The 19,911-nt window shown below is 39.5% G+C and overlaps 1 protein-coding gene and 1 long non-coding RNA gene across 4 annotated transcripts; one reads left to right on the top strand and one right to left on the bottom strand.

Annotated features, from left to right (window-relative positions):
- Positions 1-271: 271 nt before the first annotated feature.
- LOC123725156 (vacuolar protein sorting-associated protein 33B-like) lies at positions 272-8,541 on the bottom strand. 3 transcript variants are annotated; one of them, XM_082957897.1, is made up of 17 exons: positions 6,738-6,755; positions 6,171-6,220; positions 5,511-5,578; positions 5,372-5,417; positions 5,197-5,291; positions 4,853-4,997; positions 4,442-4,522; positions 4,251-4,312; positions 3,552-3,601; positions 2,891-2,958; positions 2,752-2,797; positions 2,577-2,671; positions 2,233-2,377; positions 1,822-1,902; positions 1,631-1,692; positions 932-981; positions 272-339 (listed from the first exon to the last, which is right to left on the bottom strand). In XM_082957897.1, exons 5-13 carry the CDS (start codon positions 5,244-5,246, stop codon positions 2,297-2,299), a joined length of 678 nt encoding a protein of 225 aa, XP_082814023.1. In that variant the 5' UTR covers positions 5,247-5,291; positions 5,372-5,417; positions 5,511-5,578; positions 6,171-6,220; positions 6,738-6,755; the 3' UTR covers positions 272-339; positions 932-981; positions 1,631-1,692; positions 1,822-1,902; positions 2,233-2,296. The 3 variants fall into 3 exon arrangements, with proteins under 3 accessions (XP_082814023.1, XP_045545384.1, XP_045545385.1); XM_045689428.1 differs by lacking the exons at positions 272-339; positions 932-981; positions 1,631-1,692; ... (2 more) ...; positions 2,577-2,671; positions 2,752-2,797 and adding exons at positions 6,929-7,009; positions 7,340-7,484; positions 8,434-8,541 and having other exon boundaries at positions 6,738-6,799; XM_045689429.2 differs by lacking the exons at positions 272-339; positions 932-981; positions 1,631-1,692; ... (2 more) ...; positions 2,577-2,671; positions 2,752-2,797 and adding exons at positions 6,929-7,009; positions 7,340-8,138 and having other exon boundaries at positions 6,738-6,799.
- LOC145859126 (uncharacterized) lies at positions 8,379-17,842 on the top strand. The gene is made up of 3 exons (XR_014379377.1): positions 8,379-8,716; positions 10,029-10,143; positions 16,680-17,842. It is a non-coding gene; the product is annotated as an uncharacterized LOC145859126 (long non-coding RNA).
- The last annotated feature ends 2,069 nt before the right edge of the window (positions 17,843-19,911 follow it).

Genomic DNA, 19,911 nt, shown 5'->3' with positions numbered 1-19,911 from the left:
ATGTCATCGTCCAGGGGCAGGAGGTAGAATGACCACTCGTCAGTAGTCACATCTTCACAAGGGAGTGAAAAAGTGTCTGTTAACATTCAAACATCTGGAATAACAAAATATGAAATATCAAAAGACACCTACCACCAAAGATTCCCTGCTCCTCCAAAAGGTTCTCGCATGCATAAAACTGTAAGACACGGAAAGCGAGAGAAGAATGAGCAAAGAAAATAAATATAATTGTTTTATTGCAGAGAGTATACAATAAGTACTTAATAATCACCTTCTGAGGGCTAAATATGATCTTGTATCTTCTGTATCTCCCAAATGCTTTGTCTGCATTGACCACATCTGGAAAAGGAAACCAATTTGTCAGTGAGTATATGAAACAGCCACGAACTGTCCTGTATAACTGCCCGTACGAACCACCTGCGAAACGCCACTCTACTCACTGCTGTCAGACTGTATAATAACTCTACCTCTTAAATGGTCCCCCCCCCATCTAAAAAATGTACTGTAATGTTTCAAGTGTTCTGTATTCTATTTATATAATGTATTATGTGTTATGTATTTAAATTAGTGTTTTGCAATTAGTAGTCATGTAAATTCTGCATTTCTTCAGTTTTATCTGTGAGCAAGAATAAATAAAGTCAAACTCATAACAGAGTGATTTCCCTCATTGTCTTCCCGATCAAGGACATCAAATCAGAAGCCTTTGTTTGCACAGTAACACAACGTACTCCAGAAGCACTGTCGATAATACCACTGATCCAGAAAAGACAAGGCATTTCAAAGTCTGGGACGACAGTAATTCATTTCTCAGGAAGGGAATAGCGTTGCTAACTTAATCTTTCACTGCACTGGCATCCCAACAATTACACTTTTATAAAATACAATATGAATCAGCTGATTTTCAATATCAGGGTGCCACCATTCTACTTACCACATATCCACTTGACAGTTTTTATTCTTGGACGGATCAGGAAGCATAGTCTGTCAAGGAAGGCACATTGTTATGGCTATGTTCCCACATTGTTATGGCAGTGTTACAACATTGTTATGGCGGTGTTATAACATTGTTATGGCTGTGTTACAACATTGTTATGGCGGTGATACAACATTGTTATGGCTGTGTTACCACATTGTTATGGCTGCGTTACCACATTGTTATGGCTGCGTTACCACATTGTTATGGCTGTGTTACAACATTGTTATGGCGGTGTTACAACATTGTTATGGCGGTGTTACAACATTGTTATGGCTGTGTTACCACATTGTTATGGCGGTGTTACAACATTGTTATGGCGGTGTTACCACATTGTTATGGCTGTGTTACCACATTGTTATGGCTGTGTTACCACATTGTTATGGCGGTGTTACAACATTGTTATGGCTGTGTTACCACATTGTTATGGCGGTGTTACAACATTGTTATGGCGGTGTTACCACATTGTTATGGCGGTGTTACAACATTGTTATGGCGGTGTTACAACATTGTTATGGCGGTGTTACAACATTGTTATGGCGGTGTTACAACATTGTTATGGCTGTGTTACAACATTGTTATGGCGGTTATACTTGTTCCTCCAAGACAATAAAAGAGAAGAAGATCTATGGAACTACAATAGGCTTTGCTACTTACTGATCTGAGGTGCTGACAATGGGTTTGTATTCCACTTTGTAAAGCTTGTCCACATCATGTTGCTACAAGGAGAAGGGTGACAAAGATTGTATAGAACTGAACCTCATTGTAACCTGGTAAACTGATATATGTAAGGACAGGCATAATCAATATGGTATACAGCAATATTCAGAAACAACAATGACATGTACCTTTAGTGTTGTGACATTAGCAATGCGGTCCAGGGGGCTCATCAAATCTGCCTCAATGAACAGGTCCTTCCTCCCAAGTAGCTTTAAACCAGGGGAGTAAAAATGCAGTATGATGATGATGAGGATGATGAATATACCTAATCAATCCCCAGAAGAGGAATTTAGGATTGTTCCCAGCAGTAGAGACTAATATACATTATAGAAACATAGAGGGACGGTTTCCCAGACACAGATTAAGTCTATAGAATCTCAATTGAAACAGATTTTTAGTCCAGGACCAGGACTGTCTGTGAAACTGACTGAGGCTTTACAACTTTAATAGGATCCATGACTTGTGTGAGTACTTGTGGATACTGAGAACCAAGACAATTGATAACCTGAGTGGGGGGAAGAAGAGTGGAGTAGTCCTACCTGTTCCAGTAGGTAAATGAGCTGGTCCCTGGCCAGCCTCTTGAGCAGAGAGAAGTCAGGGAGCTCAGGGGCATCTCTCCTGACACTGTGAGCCATGGGGCCTGAGGTGGAACAGAGTAGCACACCTGCCCAACCATTCACCTCCCTGGAAAATAATGAGCACTATGAATATAACCACACTAGTCCCAGTACTATGTTGTTAGTTATATGTCAAAATGTGTTACTCATTTGTTATTACACTGTACTTGCTTATGTAACTACATGTAAATACATCATTTTTGCATCATAAAGTGGGAATGATATTCCTAAACACAGTTCCCGTCAGCACTACTGTCTATCATTACCAGGAAGTTGTCTCTGAAGAATTCCGGAAGCTCCAAGCTAATGATGTCATCGTCCAGGGGCAGGAGGTAGAATGACCACTCGTCAGTAGTCACATCTTCACAAGGGAGTGAAAAAGTGTCTGTTAACATTCAAACATCTGGAATAACAAAATATGAAATATCAAAAGACACCTACCACCAAAGATTCCCTGCTCCTCCAAAAGGTTCTCGCATGCATAAAACTGTAAGACACGGAAAGCGAGAGAAGAATGAGCAAAGAAAATAAATATAATTGTTTTATTGCAGAGAGTATACAATAAGTACTTAATAATCACCTTCTGAGGGCTAAATATGATCTTGTATCTTCTGTATCTCCCAAATGCTTTGTCTGCATTGACCACATCTGGAAAAGGAAACCAATTTGTCAGTGAGTATATGAAACAGCCACGAACTGTCCTGTATAACTGCCCGTACGAACCACCTGCGAAACGCCACTCTACTCACTGCTGTCAGACTGTATAATAACTCTACCTCTTAAATGGTCCCCCCCCCCATCTAAAAAATGTACTGTAATGTTTCAAGTGTTCTGTATTCTATTTATATAATGTATTATGTGTTATGTATTTAAATTAGTGTTTTGCAATTAGTAGTCATGTAAATTCTGCATTTCTTCAGTTTTATCTGTGAGCAAGAATAAATAAAGTCAAACTCATAACAGAGTGATTTCCCTCATTGTCTTCCCGATCAAGGACATCAAATCAGAAGCCTTTGTTTGCACAGTAACACAACGTACTCCAGAAGCACTGTCGATAATACCACTGATCCAGAAAAGACAAGGCATTTCAAAGTCTGGGACGACAGTAATTCATTTCTCAGGAAGGGAATAGCGTTGCTAACTTAATCTTTCACTGCACTGGCATCCCAACAATTACACTTTTATAAAATACAATATGAATCAGCTGATTTTCAATATCAGGGTGCCACCATTCTACTTACCACATATCCACTTGACAGTTTTTATTCTTGGACGGATCAGGAAGCATAGTCTGTCAAGGAAGGCACATTGTTATGGCTATGTTCCCACATTGTTATGGCAGTGTTACAACATTGTTATGGCGGTGTTATAACATTGTTATGGCTGTGTTACAACATTGTTATGGCGGTGATACAACATTGTTATGGCTGTGTTACCACATTGTTATGGCTGCGTTACCACATTGTTATGGCTGCGTTACCACATTGTTATGGCTGTGTTACAACATTGTTATGGCGGTGTTACAACATTGTTATGGCGGTGTTACAACATTGTTATGGCTGTGTTACCACATTGTTATGGCGGTGTTACAACATTGTTATGGCGGTGTTACCACATTGTTATGGCTGTGTTACCACATTGTTATGGCTGTGTTACCACATTGTTATGGCGGTGTTACAACATTGTTATGGCTGTGTTACCACATTGTTATGGCGGTGTTACAACATTGTTATGGCGGTGTTACCACATTGTTATGGCGGTGTTACAACATTGTTATGGCGGTGTTACAACATTGTTATGGCGGTGTTACAACATTGTTATGGCGGTGTTACAACATTGTTATGGCTGTGTTACAACATTGTTATGGCGGTTATACTTGTTCCTCCAAGACAATAAAAGAGAAGAAGATCTATGGAACTACAATAGGCTTTGCTACTTACTGATCTGAGGTGCTGACAATGGGTTTGTATTCCACTTTGTAAAGCTTGTCCACATCATGTTGCTACAAGGAGAAGGGTGACAAAGATTGTATAGAACTGAACCTCATTGTAACCTGGTAAACTGATATATGTAAGGACAGGCATAATCAATATGGTATACAGCAATATTCAGAAACAACAATGACATGTACCTTTAGTGTTGTGACATTAGCAATGCGGTCCAGGGGGCTCATCAAATCTGCCTCAATGAACAGGTCCTTCCTCCCAAGTAGCTTTAAACCAGGGGAGTAAAAATGCAGTATGATGATGATGAGGATGATGAATATACCTAATCAATCCCCAGAAGAGGAATTTAGGATTGTTCCCAGCAGTAGAGACTAATATACATTATAGAAACATAGAGGGACGGTTTCCCAGACACAGATTAAGTCTATAGAATCTCAATTGAAACAGATTTTTAGTCCAGGACCAGGACTGTCTGTGAAACTGACTGAGGCTTTACAACTTTAATAGGATCCATGACTTGTGTGAGTACTTGTGGATACTGAGAACCAAGACAATTGATAACCTGAGTGGGGGGAAGAAGAGTGGAGTAGTCCTACCTGTTCCAGTAGGTAAATGAGCTGGTCCCTGGCCAGCCTCTTGAGCAGAGAGAAGTCAGGGAGCTCAGGGGCATCTCTCCTGACACTGTGAGCCATGGGGCCTGAGGTGGAACAGAGTAGCACACCTGCCCAACCATTCACCTCCCTGGAAAATAATGAGCACTATGAATATAACCACACTAGTCCCAGTACTATGTTGTTAGTTATATGTCAAAATGTGTTACTCATTTGTTATTACACTGTACTTGCTTATGTAACTACATGTAAATACATCATTTTTGCATCATAAAGTGGGAATGATATTCCTAAACACAGTTCCCGTCAGCACTACTGTCTATCATTACCAGGAAGTTGTCTCTGAAGAATTCCGGAAGCTCCAAGCTAATGATGTCATCGTCCAGGGGCAGGAGGTAGAATGACCACTCGTCAGTAGTCACATCTTCACAAGGGAGTGAAAAAGTGTCTGTTAACATTCAAACATCTGGAATAACAAAATATGAAATATCAAAAGACACCTACCACCAAAGATTCCCTGCTCCTCCAAAAGGTTCTCGCATGCATAAAACTGTAAGACACGGAAAGCGAGAGAAGAATGAGCAAAGAAAATAAATATAATTGTTTTATTGCAGAGAGTATACAATAAGTACTTAATAATCACCTTCTGAGGGCTAAATATGATCTTGTATCTTCTGTATCTCCCAAATGCTTTGTCTGCATTGACCACATCTGGAAAAGGAAACCAATTTGTCAGTGAGTATATGAAACAGCCACGAACTGTCCTGTATAACTGCCCGTACGAACCACCTGCGAAACGCCACTCTACTCACTGCTGTCAGACTGTATAATAACTCTACCTCTTAAATGGTCCCCCCCCCATCTAAAAAATGTACTGTAATGTTTCAAGTGTTCTGTATTCTATTTATATAATGTATTATGTGTTATGTATTTAAATTAGTGTTTTGCAATTAGTAGTCATGTAAATTCTGCATTTCTTCAGTTTTATCTGTGAGCAAGAATAAATAAAGTCAAACTCATAACAGAGTGATTTCCCTCATTGTCTTCCCGATCAAGGACATCAAATCAGAAGCCTTTGTTTGCACAGTAACACAACGTACTCCAGAAGCACTGTCGATAATACCACTGATCCAGAAAAGACAAGGCATTTCAAAGTCTGGGACGACAGTAATTCATTTCTCAGGAAGGGAATAGCGTTGCTAACTTAATCTTTCACTGCACTGGCATCCCAACAATTACACTTTTATAAAATACAATATGAATCAGCTGATTTTCAATATCAGGGTGCCACCATTCTACTTACCACATATCCACTTGACAGTTTTTATTCTTGGACGGATCAGGAAGCATAGTCTGTCAAGGAAGGCACATTGTTATGGCTATGTTCCCACATTGTTATGGCAGTGTTACAACATTGTTATGGCGGTGTTACAACATTGTTATGGCTGTGTTACAACATTGTTATGGCGGTGATACAACATTGTTATGGCTGTGTTACCACATTGTTATGGCTGCGTTACCACATTGTTATGGCTGTGTTACCACATTGTTATGGCTGTGTTACAACATTGTTATGGCGGTGTTACAACATTGTTATGGCGGTGTTACAACATTGTTATGGCTGTGTTACCACATTGTTATGGCGGTGTTACAACATTGTTATGGCGGTGTTACCACATTGTTATGGCGGTGTTACAACATTGTTATGGCGGTGTTACAACATTGTTATGGCGGTGTTACAACATTGTTATGGCGGTGTTACAACATTGTTATGGCTGTGTTACAACATTGTTATGGCGGTTATACTTGTTCCTCCAAGACAATAAAAGAGAAGAAGATCTATGGAACTACAATAGGCTTTGCTACTTACTGATCTGAGGTGCTGACAATGGGTTTGTATTCCACTTTGTAAAGCTTGTCCACATCATGTTGCTACAAGGAGAAGGGTGACAAAGATTGTATAGAACTGAACCTCATTGTAACCTGGTAAACTGATATATGTAAGGACAGGCATAATCAATATGGTATACAGCAATATTCAGAAACAACAATGACATGTACCTTTAGTGTTGTGACATTAGCAATGCGGTCCAGGGGGCTCATCAAATCTGCCTCAATGAACAGGTCCTTCCTCCCAAGTAGCTTTAAACCAGGGGAGTAAAAATGCAGTATGATGATGATGAGGATGATGAATATACCTAATCAATCCCCAGAAGAGGAATTTAGGATTGTTCCCAGCAGTAGAGACTAATATACATTATAGAAACATAGAGGGACGGTTTCCCAGACACAGATTAAGTCTATAGAATCTCAATTGAAACAGATTTTTAGTCCAGGACCAGGACTGTCTGTGAAACTGACTCAGGCTTTACAACTTTAATAGGATCCATGACTTGTGTGAGTACTTGTGGATACTGAGAACCAAGACAATTGATAACCTGAGTGGGGGGAAGAAGAGTGGAGTAGTCCTACCTGTTCCAGTAGGTAAATGAGCTGGTCCCTGGCCAGCCTCTTGAGCAGAGAGAAGTCAGGGAGCTCAGGGGCATCTCTCCTGACACTGTGAGCCATGGGGCCTGAGGTGGAACAGAGTAGCACACCTGCCCAACCATTCACCTCCCTGGAAAATGCAATCCAGCTGTGATGGGCTACCCACTGGGCACACTGGCTGAATTAACACTGTTTCCACGTCATTTTAATTAAATTAAGTTGAACCAACGTGGAATAGACATTGAATTGACTTCTTTTGCCGAATGGGTAGCTTCACAATGACAACGAGCTAGCTAACGTTAGGCACCTAGCTAGAATTCGTAACATATTATACATATTGCTAATTGGTAATATATTGTACGTTTTGCAAATTCATAAAATATAATATGAATTATAATTTGTCTAATATCATACGAAATGGTTGATGGACATCCACAAATTAATTCATACCATACGAAATATAACATATCATACTAAATGGAATGTCTCGGATTTAAATACAAAATAATAAGAAATGATCTGAGGCCAGGTGCACCTACACACACACACACACACACACACACAGCAGTAGGCTGTCCATTGTGTTGACACTGCAGCAGAGATACACATTTTGTGTCAACCTGTCACTCAATCGTTATAACTTTTAAAATGTTTTTATATTGAGACATTACAACAAAAACTGAGGGGGCACAAGTTTCAACTGAGGGGGCTAATCCCTCTTTTGACTAATCGTGGAACCGGGCCAGCTACAGTATAGTGTATAATTTTTACTTTTCTAAACGTTAAAACAGAGCGTCGAATGTTTGTTTACATTGAGACAAATGCCGGTGTAACACCTGAACCCCTGAAAACCAATATACAGAGAAGGGTTTTCGAGAGCTAACGTTAGCATACTGTAGTTATCAGCTGATTTAGTAGTCACACCATGATTAACTGTATATGGCAATAAGGAGACGACGACAGTCATTAACACCAAATGTATATACCGTTACTGTATAGGTTATTGGACGATTTAGACGATTTTAAAATGTAAAATAAACAAAAATGCTCAATCAATTTTAGCTAGCTAGGTACATTACCTTGGTTTGTTTCCGTATGTGCGGATTGGATTTTGCGAATCTTTGTTTCACTACTAACAAGTAAATAGAGGGCACCGTATCTCAAGACATGACTGGAGAGATATGACTGGAGAGAAAAACTGTTTGGAGAACTGTACCTAGTCAATGCACTTTGCTGTTTAATGTATGCAACTTGCTACTATGAGTTCAGATTCGGTTATATTGTTGGAGACGGTGACATTTTCTGCTGAAAACCACCAAGATCAACGGACTAAAGACCCCAAAGAAACCAACTATCCAATAGGTACCGTAGCCTCTCCCTATTACCTATCAATGATGGAGCTATATAAAAATCATTCGTACTAATGTGGTGGAAAACTGGATTTTTGAAAGCAAATACCAAGTTGGCAGCATCCAGCACTCACCAAGTTTCTTTCCTTTATCCTGAAGATCCTCTTTTTGACCATTTAGATGCACCAGGTCCCTAGCAGAGCAAACCACCAGGTCTAATTGCCCAACATCAGTGCCCAACTTCACTAATGCTCTTGTGGCTGAATGGAAACAATTCCCCTCAGCAATGCTCCAACATCTAGTGGAAAGCCTTCCCAGAAGAGTGGAGGATGTTATAGCAGCAAAAGGGGACCAACTCCATATTAATGCCTATGATTTTGGAATGAGATGTTTGACGAGCAGATGTCCACATACCTTTGGTCATGTAGTGTATTTTCTTGCATTACAGGTGCAGTATATGTAAAGGGCAGTAATTGTGAATGTTAATAATTTTATTCCGCTCTTTAATTATCCAAGATTACAACTTCAAATGTTTGCAGAGGCGAGGACTTACACATCCCAGTGGATGTCTTTCCATCTTCTGAAGTGTCTTTCTACAACAACAGCCCCATAACAAATGAAAACACACCACAGATACAGTCAACATTAGAAGTCTTCATTCAATCTGAACAGTAAACAGAGGAGAGGACGAAAGAGGTGTCTGGTGGATGGCTGCCAGGTCACCGTCATTCACCTTCCTCGTCACCTGCGGCAGGTTCATGAGTGGGGCAGAGAGGAGGCCCAGTCTGCAGTCAACACATTCGGCCTCAGAGCACCAAGCAGACATGATGGCAGCAGCAGCAGCAAGGCTAAAAACGACTATCACTCCAGGCCTTTCCCCATTCTGTCATGCAGTGGTCAAAAGACTGCCATCCCACCTGAGAAAGCAACACAAGCTTGAAAAGAACTCTCCTCTTGTCACGACTTCCGCCGAAGTTGGTGCCTCTCCTTATTCGGGCGGCGTTCGGCGGTCATCGTCACCGGCTTTCTAGCTACCACCGATTCATGTTTCTTTGTCCATTTGTTATGTCTTGATTGTTCACACCTGGTTCCCATTTCGTTATGATTATTTCCCTATTTAAACCCTCTGGTTATCATGATGTTTTGTGCGTTATTATTTTACTGTTGGTCGTGTTAGTTGTGTTTGTCATATTTGTTTTATCCCTGCGTGGATTTTGACTGATGAGCTTTTCTAAGAGTAAATACGTATATTTTACTCAGTTCGGTGTCCTGCGATTGACTCTATTTCTCATCTCCACTACACTGACACTGATACCTCTATACAGAGAGCTTCTTACTTCATCCGGGAGGAGAAAGACACAGACCTGTAGACCAGGAGCCCAACAGACCCATTGCTTCATACCGATCTCTCCTTTGTCAAAACAAACAGAAGACCTGCATGTAAGTCTTTAAGTATTTGTTTAACCAATTATTAATAGTGGGTAAACTTAGGCCGGCATGGGATGTCACAATGACATAATTATCTAGCTGTTATTTGGTTTTCTGATAATAAAAACAAAGAAATCGTAACCAGATTAAAACCAGAAACAGGCATGTTTTTCTGGTTGCTAAACAAAGAGGTAAAAAAAAAATCCTTGCAGTCAAAACTGGTTGCATATTTTATGACATTGTCAGGTTGTATGACAGTTTTCTTCACGACTTTTTAGCGGCCAGAATTTGTATTTATTTATCTGGTTGTAATATGATCTCTCGTGGACAGACTATGTTAACCTTATGATACCATGTAATATGATTACATGACCACGTAGTCTCTGGTGGACAAACTACGTAAACCTTATGGTACCGTAGATAATTAGCTTTTTTATTTTTATTAACAATAAATCAATACAAAAACTACATGCGGAACACAAGTGTGTGTATATATAAAAACAATACAAAGGACATTTGGGCTAGGGGGTATAATATCACATTACACAAGGGCCTTAAGGGACATACACACACTTATAATATTAACAGCTTTTTTGTTGGCTGAGTATTTCATTGTCATAAAATATAGTTCAGTTTCTTTTTTCAAGGTAATAAAATGTGGTGTTTTGTTTGTAAATTTAAATTTGTGAATATGAAATTTGTCCGAAAGAATAATGAAATGAATTACATAAAATAGTTTCAACTTATTTCTATCACAAGTAAAGAATCCATGCACCACATCTCTCCATAATAGTGTAAAATCTTCATAAATGTGTTCAATTATAAATCTACTGATGTCTTGCCACAGTTTCCTTACATGAATACAATGCCAAAAAAGATGCAATACTGTTTCTGGGTGGTCATTACAAAAGGTACAATTTGAATTTATGTTTTTCATATAGTGGTTGGCAGGAGGTTAATATTTATGAATAATTTTAAAAGAAACTTACTTAATTTTTTTTATAAATAGGTAATGTGTGTGGCAACATCCAAACTTTTTCCCAACATACATTATCAATAAAACCATTCCAATAAGGCATAACATAAGGTATAGATTAGAGGTCGACCGATTAATTGGAATGGCCGATTAATTAGGGCCGATTTCAAGTTTTAATAACAATTGTAATCGGCATTTTTGGACACCGATCATGGTCGATTACATTGCACTCCACGAGGAGACTGCGTGACAGGCTGACTACCTGTTATGCGAGTGCAGCAAGGAACCAAGTTAAGGTGCTAGCTAGCATTAAACGTATCTTATAAAAAACAATCAATCTTAACATAATCACTAGTTAACTACACATGGTGGATGAGATTACTAGGTTAGCTAGCTTTTCCTGCGTTGCATATAATCGATGCGGTGCCTGTTCATTTATCATTGAATCATTGCCTACTTTGCCAAACGGGTGATTTAACAAGCGCATTTGCTAAAAAAGCACTGTCGTTGCACCAATGTGTACCTAACATAAACATCAATGCCTTTCTTAAAATCAATACACAAGTATATATTTTTAAACCTGCATATTTAGTTAATATTGCCTGCTAACATGAATTTCTTTTAACTACGGAAATTGTGTTACTTCTCTTGCGTTCTGTGCAACAGAGTCAGGGTATATGCAGCAGTTTGGGCCGCCTGGCTCGTTGCGAACTGGTTGAAGACTATATCTTCCGAACAAAGACAGCCAACTTCGCCAAACGGGGGATGATTTAACAAAAGCGCATTTGCGAAAAAAGCACAATCGTTGCATGAATGTACCTAACCATAAACATCAATGCCTTTCTTAAAATCAATACACAGAAGTATATCTTTTTAAACCTGCATATTTAGTTAAAACAAATTCCGGTTAGCAGGCAATATTAAACTAGGGAAATTGTGCCACTTCTCTTGCGTTCATTGCACGCAGAGTCAGGGTATATGTAACAGTTTGGGCCGCCTGGCTCGTTGCGAACTAATTTGCCAGAATTTTACGTAATTATGACAAAACATTGAAGGTTGTTCAATGTAACAGCAATATTAATTCCGTATTTCACTGAAAGAATAAACGTTTTGTTTTTGAAATGATAGTTTCTGGATTTGTCCATATTAATGACCTAAGGCTCATATTTCTGTGTGTTATTATAATTAAGTCTATGATTTGATACAGCAGTCTGATTGAGCGGTGGTAGGCAGCAGCAGGCTCGTAAGCATTCATTCAAAGAGCACTTTACTGCGTTTGCCAGCAGCTCTTATGACTTCAAGCCTGTCAACTTCCGAGATTAGGCTGGCAATATTAAAGTACCTATTAGAACATCCAATAGACAAAAGTATATGAAATACAAATGGTATAGAGAGAAATAGTCCTATAATAACTACAACCTAAAACTTCTTACCTGGGAACATTGAAGACTCATGTTAAAAGGAACCACCAGCTTTCATATGTTCTCATGTTCTGAGCAAGGAACTTAAACATTAGCTTTTTTACATGGCACATATTGCACTTTTACTTTCTTCTCCAACATTTTGTTTTTGTATTATTTAAACATAATTGAGCATGTTTCATTATTTATTTGAGACTAAATTGATTTTATTAATGTATTATATTAAGTTAAAATAAAAGTGTTTATTCAGAATTGTTGTAATTGTCATTATTACAAATATGTATATAAAAATCGGCCGATTTAATCGGCTTCGGCTTTTTTGGGTCCTCCAATAATCGGTATCGGCGTTGAAAAATCATAATCGGTCGATCTCTAGTATAGATACAACATCCTGTTGAAACAAGGCTCGTATAGATCTATTGTTGTTGAATTGACAAAAATAAAAACATATCTTTCCTACTGATGAGTCAACAGGGGTAATCGTAGGTATGTTCTGAGGGTCAGGTCTTGACACGTTCCTGAATAATAAAGCAACACCTGAGGGAATGGCATTTAAAACAATGGCAAAATCTTTAGGTGTTACAGGGATCTTGTAAAGTGTTAAGAATTCCTTATAATTAAGTAAAAAACCCTCTGCATTTACCAGTTGGCTCACCAATAGGATATTATTTCGGAACCAATATTCTAAAAAGAAAGAAGTATTTTTATACAATATGTCGCGATTATTCCATATATAATATCTGTGTGGAGAAAAATGATGCTTATATATTAAGGACCATGACAAGAAAATCTGCCGATGAAAGCAGAGAGTTTCACTGGAACGTTGTCAATATTATAATTGCAAACCAACATGAAGTTAAGGCCACCAAAAGTAGAGAAGACATGATGAGGAATAAAATTCCACATAGAAGTGGGTCTTCTTAGGAATTGTTTTATCCAATTGATCTTAAAAGTATTATTTAAGGTAGTAAAGTCCAGAAAATTCAGCCCACCATACTCATAAATGTTCATTACAACAGTTTTCCTAATGTAATGGGTACGGTTTCTCCACAGAAAGTCAAAAAGCATCTGGTCTATCTCTTTGCTTATTTTACCGTCAAGATATAAAGATAGAGCGGCACATGTCAGTCTAGAGATACCCTCAGCCTTGGTTATTAGGACTCTTCCTTTAAGGATAAGTCCCTCTGTAGCCATTGATTTAGCTTCTTCTGGGGTTTTTTAATAAGAGGGTTAAAGTTTAGCAAGCCTCTAGACTTCTGATCCGTAGTAATGGTTATGCCTAAATATGTAAGTTCTTTCACTGGAATACCATAATATGAGGGTGTTACACAATGTTTGACAGCCATGAGTTCACATTTATTACCATTAAGATATAGACCAGACGCTTTGGAAAAGGATACTATCACATTGATCGATATGGGAATCTGACTAGCTTCTTTCAGAAAAAGTGTAGTATCGTCAGCCAGCTGGCTTATAATAATTTCTTTACCAGCTATGGAAATACCTTGTTTAGGACTATTATTTAAAGAATTTGTAAGAAGTTGGGTGATTTAATAAAAATAGATACAGTGAGATAGCACACCCTTGCCTAATTCCTCTCTTTAACTCAAATCTAGGTGAGGTGCCGTGTTTCAGTTTCATAGAGCTGTTACCATTCGTATAGAGTCTTAATAGCCTTACAGAAATCTAATCGAGCATCTGACCAAATTACATGAGATTTTAGTTAAGGGTTAACCAAGATTAATGACCACATAACAACCAAAATATGACATCTTTCCCATGATGTCTTGATCTTGACATTAAAAGTACATCTTTACATGGTTATAACAAAAAACAGTTGGCTGTAATCGGGTTATATGATGTCTGCTCAATATGAAACCCATTTTACAGTCAAATTCCTTTATTAAAGATACAATATGCAGAAATCGCTCCGCCATTTCCTGGTTGAAAAAAATTTGAATTGTTCACCTAATTTCAATTTATGTGAACAAACAACCAAGTATAGTGTAGAGAATCATTATACCATCTAAACCACTGTGAAATATATTTTCCCATAACCAAAAATATTGTATTTTCAGCTGTTTGACACTGGTATACAAAACCAAAAGTAAAACACACAAAAACAAAATGTGAGAACGGGAAGTGTAGAAATAGCGCACATAGAACATATCTACCAGTTTTTAGACTTGCTTTCAATGACAATGACAGATCTATAACCCCATTTCTATGTGAATTTGATTGAGTCGGACAAAAAAATTACATATTTCCGCTTTTAAGATGTCATGTTTTTATATGTACAGTGGGGCAAAAAAGTATTTAGTCAGCCACCAATTGTGCAAGTTCTCCCACTTAAAAAGATGAGAGGCCTGTAATTTTCATCATAGGTACACTTCAACTATGACAGACAAAATGAGAAAAAGAAATCCAGAAAATCACATTGTAGGATTTTTTATGAATTTATTTGCAAATTATGGTGGAAAATAAGTATTTGGTCAATAACAAAAGTTTATCTCAATACTTTGTTATATACCCTTTGTTGGCAATGACACAGGTCAAACGTTTTCTTTAAGTCTTCACAAGGTTTTCACACACTGTTGCTGGTATTTTGGCCCATTCCTCCATGCAGATCTCCTCTAGAGCAGTGATGTTTTGGGGCTGTCGCTGGACAACACGGACTTTCAACTCCCTCCAAAGATTTTCTATGGGGTTGAGATCTGGAGACTGGCTAGGCCACTCCAGGACCTTGAAATGCTTCTTACGAAGCCACTCCTTCGTTGCCCGGGCGGTGTGTTTGGGATCATTGTCATGCTGAAAGACCCAGCCACGTTTCATCTTCAATGCCCTTGCTGATGGAAGAAGGTTTTCACTCAAAATCTCACGATACATGGCCCCATTCATTCTTTCCTTTACACGGATCAGTCGGCCTGGTCCCTTTGCAGAAAAACAGCCCCAAAGCATGATGTTTCCACCCCCATGCTTCACAGTAGGTATGGTGTTCTTTGGATGCAACTAAGCATTCTTTGTCCTCCAAACACGACAAGTTGAGTTTTTACCAAAAAGTTCTATTTTGGTTTCATCTGACCATATGATATTCTCCCAATCCTCTTCTGGATCATCCAAATGCTCTCTAGCAAACTTCAGACGGGCCTGGACATGTACTGGCTTAAGCAGGGGGACACGTCTGGCACTGCAGGATTTGAGTCCCTGGCGGCGTAGTGTGTTACTGATGGTAGGCTTTGTTACTTTGGTCCCAGCTCTCTGCAGGTCATTCACTAGGACCCCCGTGTGCTTCTGGGATTTTTGCTCACCGTTCTTGTGATCATTTTGACCCCACGGGGTAAGATCTTGCGTGGAGCCCCAGATCGAGGGAGATTATCAGTGGTCTTGTATGTCTTCCATTTCCTAATAATTGCTCCCACAGTTGATTTCTTCAAACCAAGCTGCTTACCTATTGCAGATTCAGTCTTCCCAGCCTGGTGCAGGTCTACAATTTTGTTTCTGGTGTCCTTTGACAGCTCTTTGGTCTTGGCCATAGTGGAGTTTGGAGTGTGACTGTTTGAGGTTGTGGACAGGTGTCTTTTATACTGATAACAAGTTCAAACAGGTGCCATTAATACAGGTAACGAGTGGAGGACAGAGGAGCCTCTTAAAGAAGAAGTTACAGGTCTGTGAGAGCCAGAAATCTTGCTTGTTTGTAGGTGACCAAATACTTATTTTCCACCATAATTTGCAAATAAATTCATAAAAAATCCTACAATGTGATTTTCTGGATTTTTTTCTTCTCATTTTGTCTGTCATAGTTGACGTGGACCTATGATGAAAATTACAGGCCTCTCTCATCTTTGGAAGTGGGAGAACTTGCACAATTGGTGGCTGACTAAATACTTTTTTGCCCCACTGTATGTCAATTGTAAAGTGTTTTGTCTGTAATGTATTTTTCGTTATGTGTCGGCCCACAGTAAGACTAGCTTACGGTGTGCCAAATCTTGCCCGCTGGGGTCCTTTTACAATCGTTATACAACCTGACCATGATGTAACAAAAAAACACATCAGCCTGATGTCATTTCAACCAGATTTGTCAGTTGGATTGTCATACAAACATCAATGCTAGTGAATGTTGATCATTTTATTCTGCTCTGTCATTCCCAAAGATTTCGATTTCCAATGTTTACGGAGGAAAGGACTTACACATCCAAGAGGAAGTCCTTCCATCCTCTGAGGAGTCTATTGACAACAAGACTCCCGTAACACTGAAAAACAAACTCCATAAACCTAACAACCAACTTCCGACAAGAGCCGCAAAGCGAAGCAAAGCCCAAAACAAACTCAAAACACTCAACAGTAAACAGAAGAGAGGAGTGAAGAGGTGTCCAGTGGATGGCTGCCAGGTCACCGTCATTCACTTTCCTCGTCACCTGCGGCAGGTCCATGAGTGGGGCAGAGAGGAGGCCCAGTCTGAAGTCGGCCTGAGAGCACCAAGCAGACATGGTGGCAGCAGCAGCAAGGCTAAAAACAACCATCACTCCAGGCCTTTCCCCATGACAGGCTGTCATGAAGTGGTCAAAAGACTGCCAGCCCACCAGAGAAAGCAACACAAGCTTGAAAAGAACTGTCCTCTATACAGAGAGCTTCTTACAGCGTCACAGAAGAGAAAGAAGGTCAAATGTCATTGAATGAATTTTATGATGTTTACTGTGAATAATTATTCTACCTGATGTATTGAAGTTTAATGAGAAATATGTAATTGAATTGGGACATGATTGAACAAGAGAATATTTGGGAAAGGAATAAAAAAAGCGCTAGAACTGACACATAGCTCGGCTAACTTCGATGTCTGTTTTCCTTTATCTACAGCAGGCCGACTCAGACACCCTTTCTGAGGCCTGTAACAGATACAGCATAGAAAAACCAGCATCAATTCATATCCGAAGTGGTCACACCCATTTACACACAGACCTTTTTTGTAGGATGTAAACCTTATGTATGTCCAGTGGTGTAAAGTACTTAAGTAAAAATACTTTAAAGTACTACTTAAGTAGTTTTTTGGTTATCTGTACTTAACTTTATTATTTATATTTTTGAAAACTTTTACTCCACTACATTTCGCTGACACCCAAAAGTACTCGTTACTACATTTTGAATGCTTAGCAGGACAGGAAAATTGTCTAATTCACACAGTTATCAAGAGAACCTCCCTGGTCATCCCTACTGCCTCTGATCTGGCAGACTCACTAAACACAAATGCTTAGTTTGTAAATTATGTCTGACTGTTGAAGTGTGCCCCTGGCTTTCCGTATAAAAAAATTTTTTTAAACATTGTGCCGCCTCAGTTGATTAATATAAGGAATTTTAAATTGTTTATACTTTTACTTTTCATTTTGATTCCTAAGTATATTTAAAACCAAATACTTTTAGACTTTTATTCAAGTAGTATTTTACTGGGTGACTTTCACTTTTACTTGAGTCATTTTCTTTTAAGGTATCTTTACTTTTACTCAAGTATGACAATTGGGTACTTTTAAACCACTGCGGACATGTTTGTTCCTAGAAAACCATAGAACGCGAATGGCAATGTCAAAATTGATGAGCAAGAAATTAGCTAAACTCAGCAAAAAAATAAAACGTCCTTTCACTGTCAACTGCATTTATTTTCAGCAAACTTAACATGTGTAAATATTTGTATGAACATAACAAGATTCAACAACTGAGACATAAACTGAACAAGTTCTACAGACATGTGACTAACAGAAATTGAATAATGTGTCCCTGAACAAAGGGGGGGGGGGGGGGGGGGGGGGGTCAAAATCAAAAGTAACAGTCAGTTCAGTATCTGGTGTGGCCACCAGCTGCATTAAGTACTGCAGTGCATCTCTTCCTCATGGACTGCACCAGATTTGCCAGTTCTTGCTGTGAGATGTTACCCCACTCTTCCACCAAGGCACCTGCAAGTTCCCGGACATTTCTGGGGGGGGAATGGCCCTAGCCCTCACCCTCTGATCCAACAGGTCCCAGACGTGCTCAATGGGATTGAGATCTGGGCTCTTCGCTGGCCATGGCAGAACACTGACATTCCTGTCTTGCAGGAAATCACGCACAGAATGAGCAGTATGGCTGGTGGCATTGTCATGCTGGAGGGTCATGTAATGATGAGCCTGCAGGAAGGGTACCACATGAGGGAGGAGAATGTCTTCCCTGTAATGCACAGCTTTGAGATTGCCTGCAATGACAACAAGCTCAGTCCGATGATGCTGTGACACACCGCCCCAGACCATGACTGACTCTCCACCTCCAAATCGATCCCGCTCCATAGTACAGGCCTCGGTGTAACGATCATTCCTTCGATGATAACGCAAATCCGACCATCACCCCTGGTGAGACAAAACCACGACTCGTCAGTGAAGAGCACTTTTTGCCAGTTCTGTCTGGTCCAGCGACGGTGGATTTGTGCCCATAGGCGACGTTGTTGCCGGTGATGTCTGATGAGGACCTGTCTTACAACAGGCCTACAAGCCCTCAGTCCAGCCTCTCTCAGTCTATTGCGGACAGTCTGAGCACTGATGGAGGGATTGTGCGTTCCTGGTGTAACTCGGGCAGTTGTTGTTGCCATCTTGTACCTGTCTCGTAGGTGTGATGTTCAGATGTACCGATCATGTGCAGGTGTTGTTACACGTGGTCTGCCACTGTGAGGACAAGCAGCTGTCCGTCCTGTCTCCTTGTAGCGCTGTCTTAGGCGTCTCACAATACGGACATTGCAATTTATTGCCCTGGCCACATCTGCAGTCCTCATGCCTCCTTGCAGCATGCCTAAGGCACATTCACGCAGATGAGCAGGGACCCTCGGCATCTTTATTTTGGTGTTTTACAGAGTCATTAGAAAGGCCTCTTTAGTGTCCTAAGTTTTCATAACTGTGACCTTAATTGCCTACCGTCTGTAAGCTGTTAGTGTCTTAACGACCGTTCCACAGGTGCATGTTCATTAATTGTTTATGGTTCATTGAACAAGCATGGGGAAACAGTGTTTAAACCCTTTACAATGAAGATCTGTGAAGTTATTTGGATTTTTACGAATTATCTTTGAAAGACAGGGTCCTGATAAAGGGACGTTTCTTTATTTGCTGAGTTTATTTCTATTTTTAAGCTGAAATGAAGGTTAGAGTGTGTGCTGAAGGGTCAGCAGCAGCTGCCAAAAGCTTGGATAAGCCCAAATAAATATTTACATGTGTCGTGTCTTTGCGGTACCATTAAACTGAAGACATGTTTATCAATTAGCTCCCTGTAATTATTATCACGCGATTAAACTGATTAATCGTTTAACTATAATTAACTAGGAGATCGGGGCACCAAGGAAAATATTCAGATTACAAAGTGATAATTTTCCTAATA

Source organism: Salmo salar, chromosome 11 (genome assembly GCF_965601325.2).
Source record: "Salmo salar chromosome 11, fSalSal1, whole genome shotgun sequence".
In the NCBI taxonomy this organism is placed as follows: domain Eukaryota; kingdom Metazoa; phylum Chordata; class Actinopteri; order Salmoniformes; family Salmonidae; genus Salmo; species Salmo salar.
This window is presented reverse-complemented; position numbering and strand designations above follow the sequence as displayed.

Bases quoted from the DNA above. Each gene is read 5' to 3' on its own strand.
- LOC123725156 (XM_082957897.1), bottom strand. From the start codon at position 5,246: ATGACATCATTAGCTTGGAGCTTCCGGAATTCTTCAGAGACAACTTCC. The intron at 4,523-4,852 runs GTAGGACTACTC...CCTGGTTTAAAG, and splicing joins TCATTTACCTACTGGAACAG to CTACTTGGGAGGAAGGACCT. The intron at 2,378-2,576 runs GTAATGATAGAC...ATTATTTTCCAG, and splicing joins TCTTCAGAGACAACTTCCTG to GGAGGTGAATGGTTGGGCAG.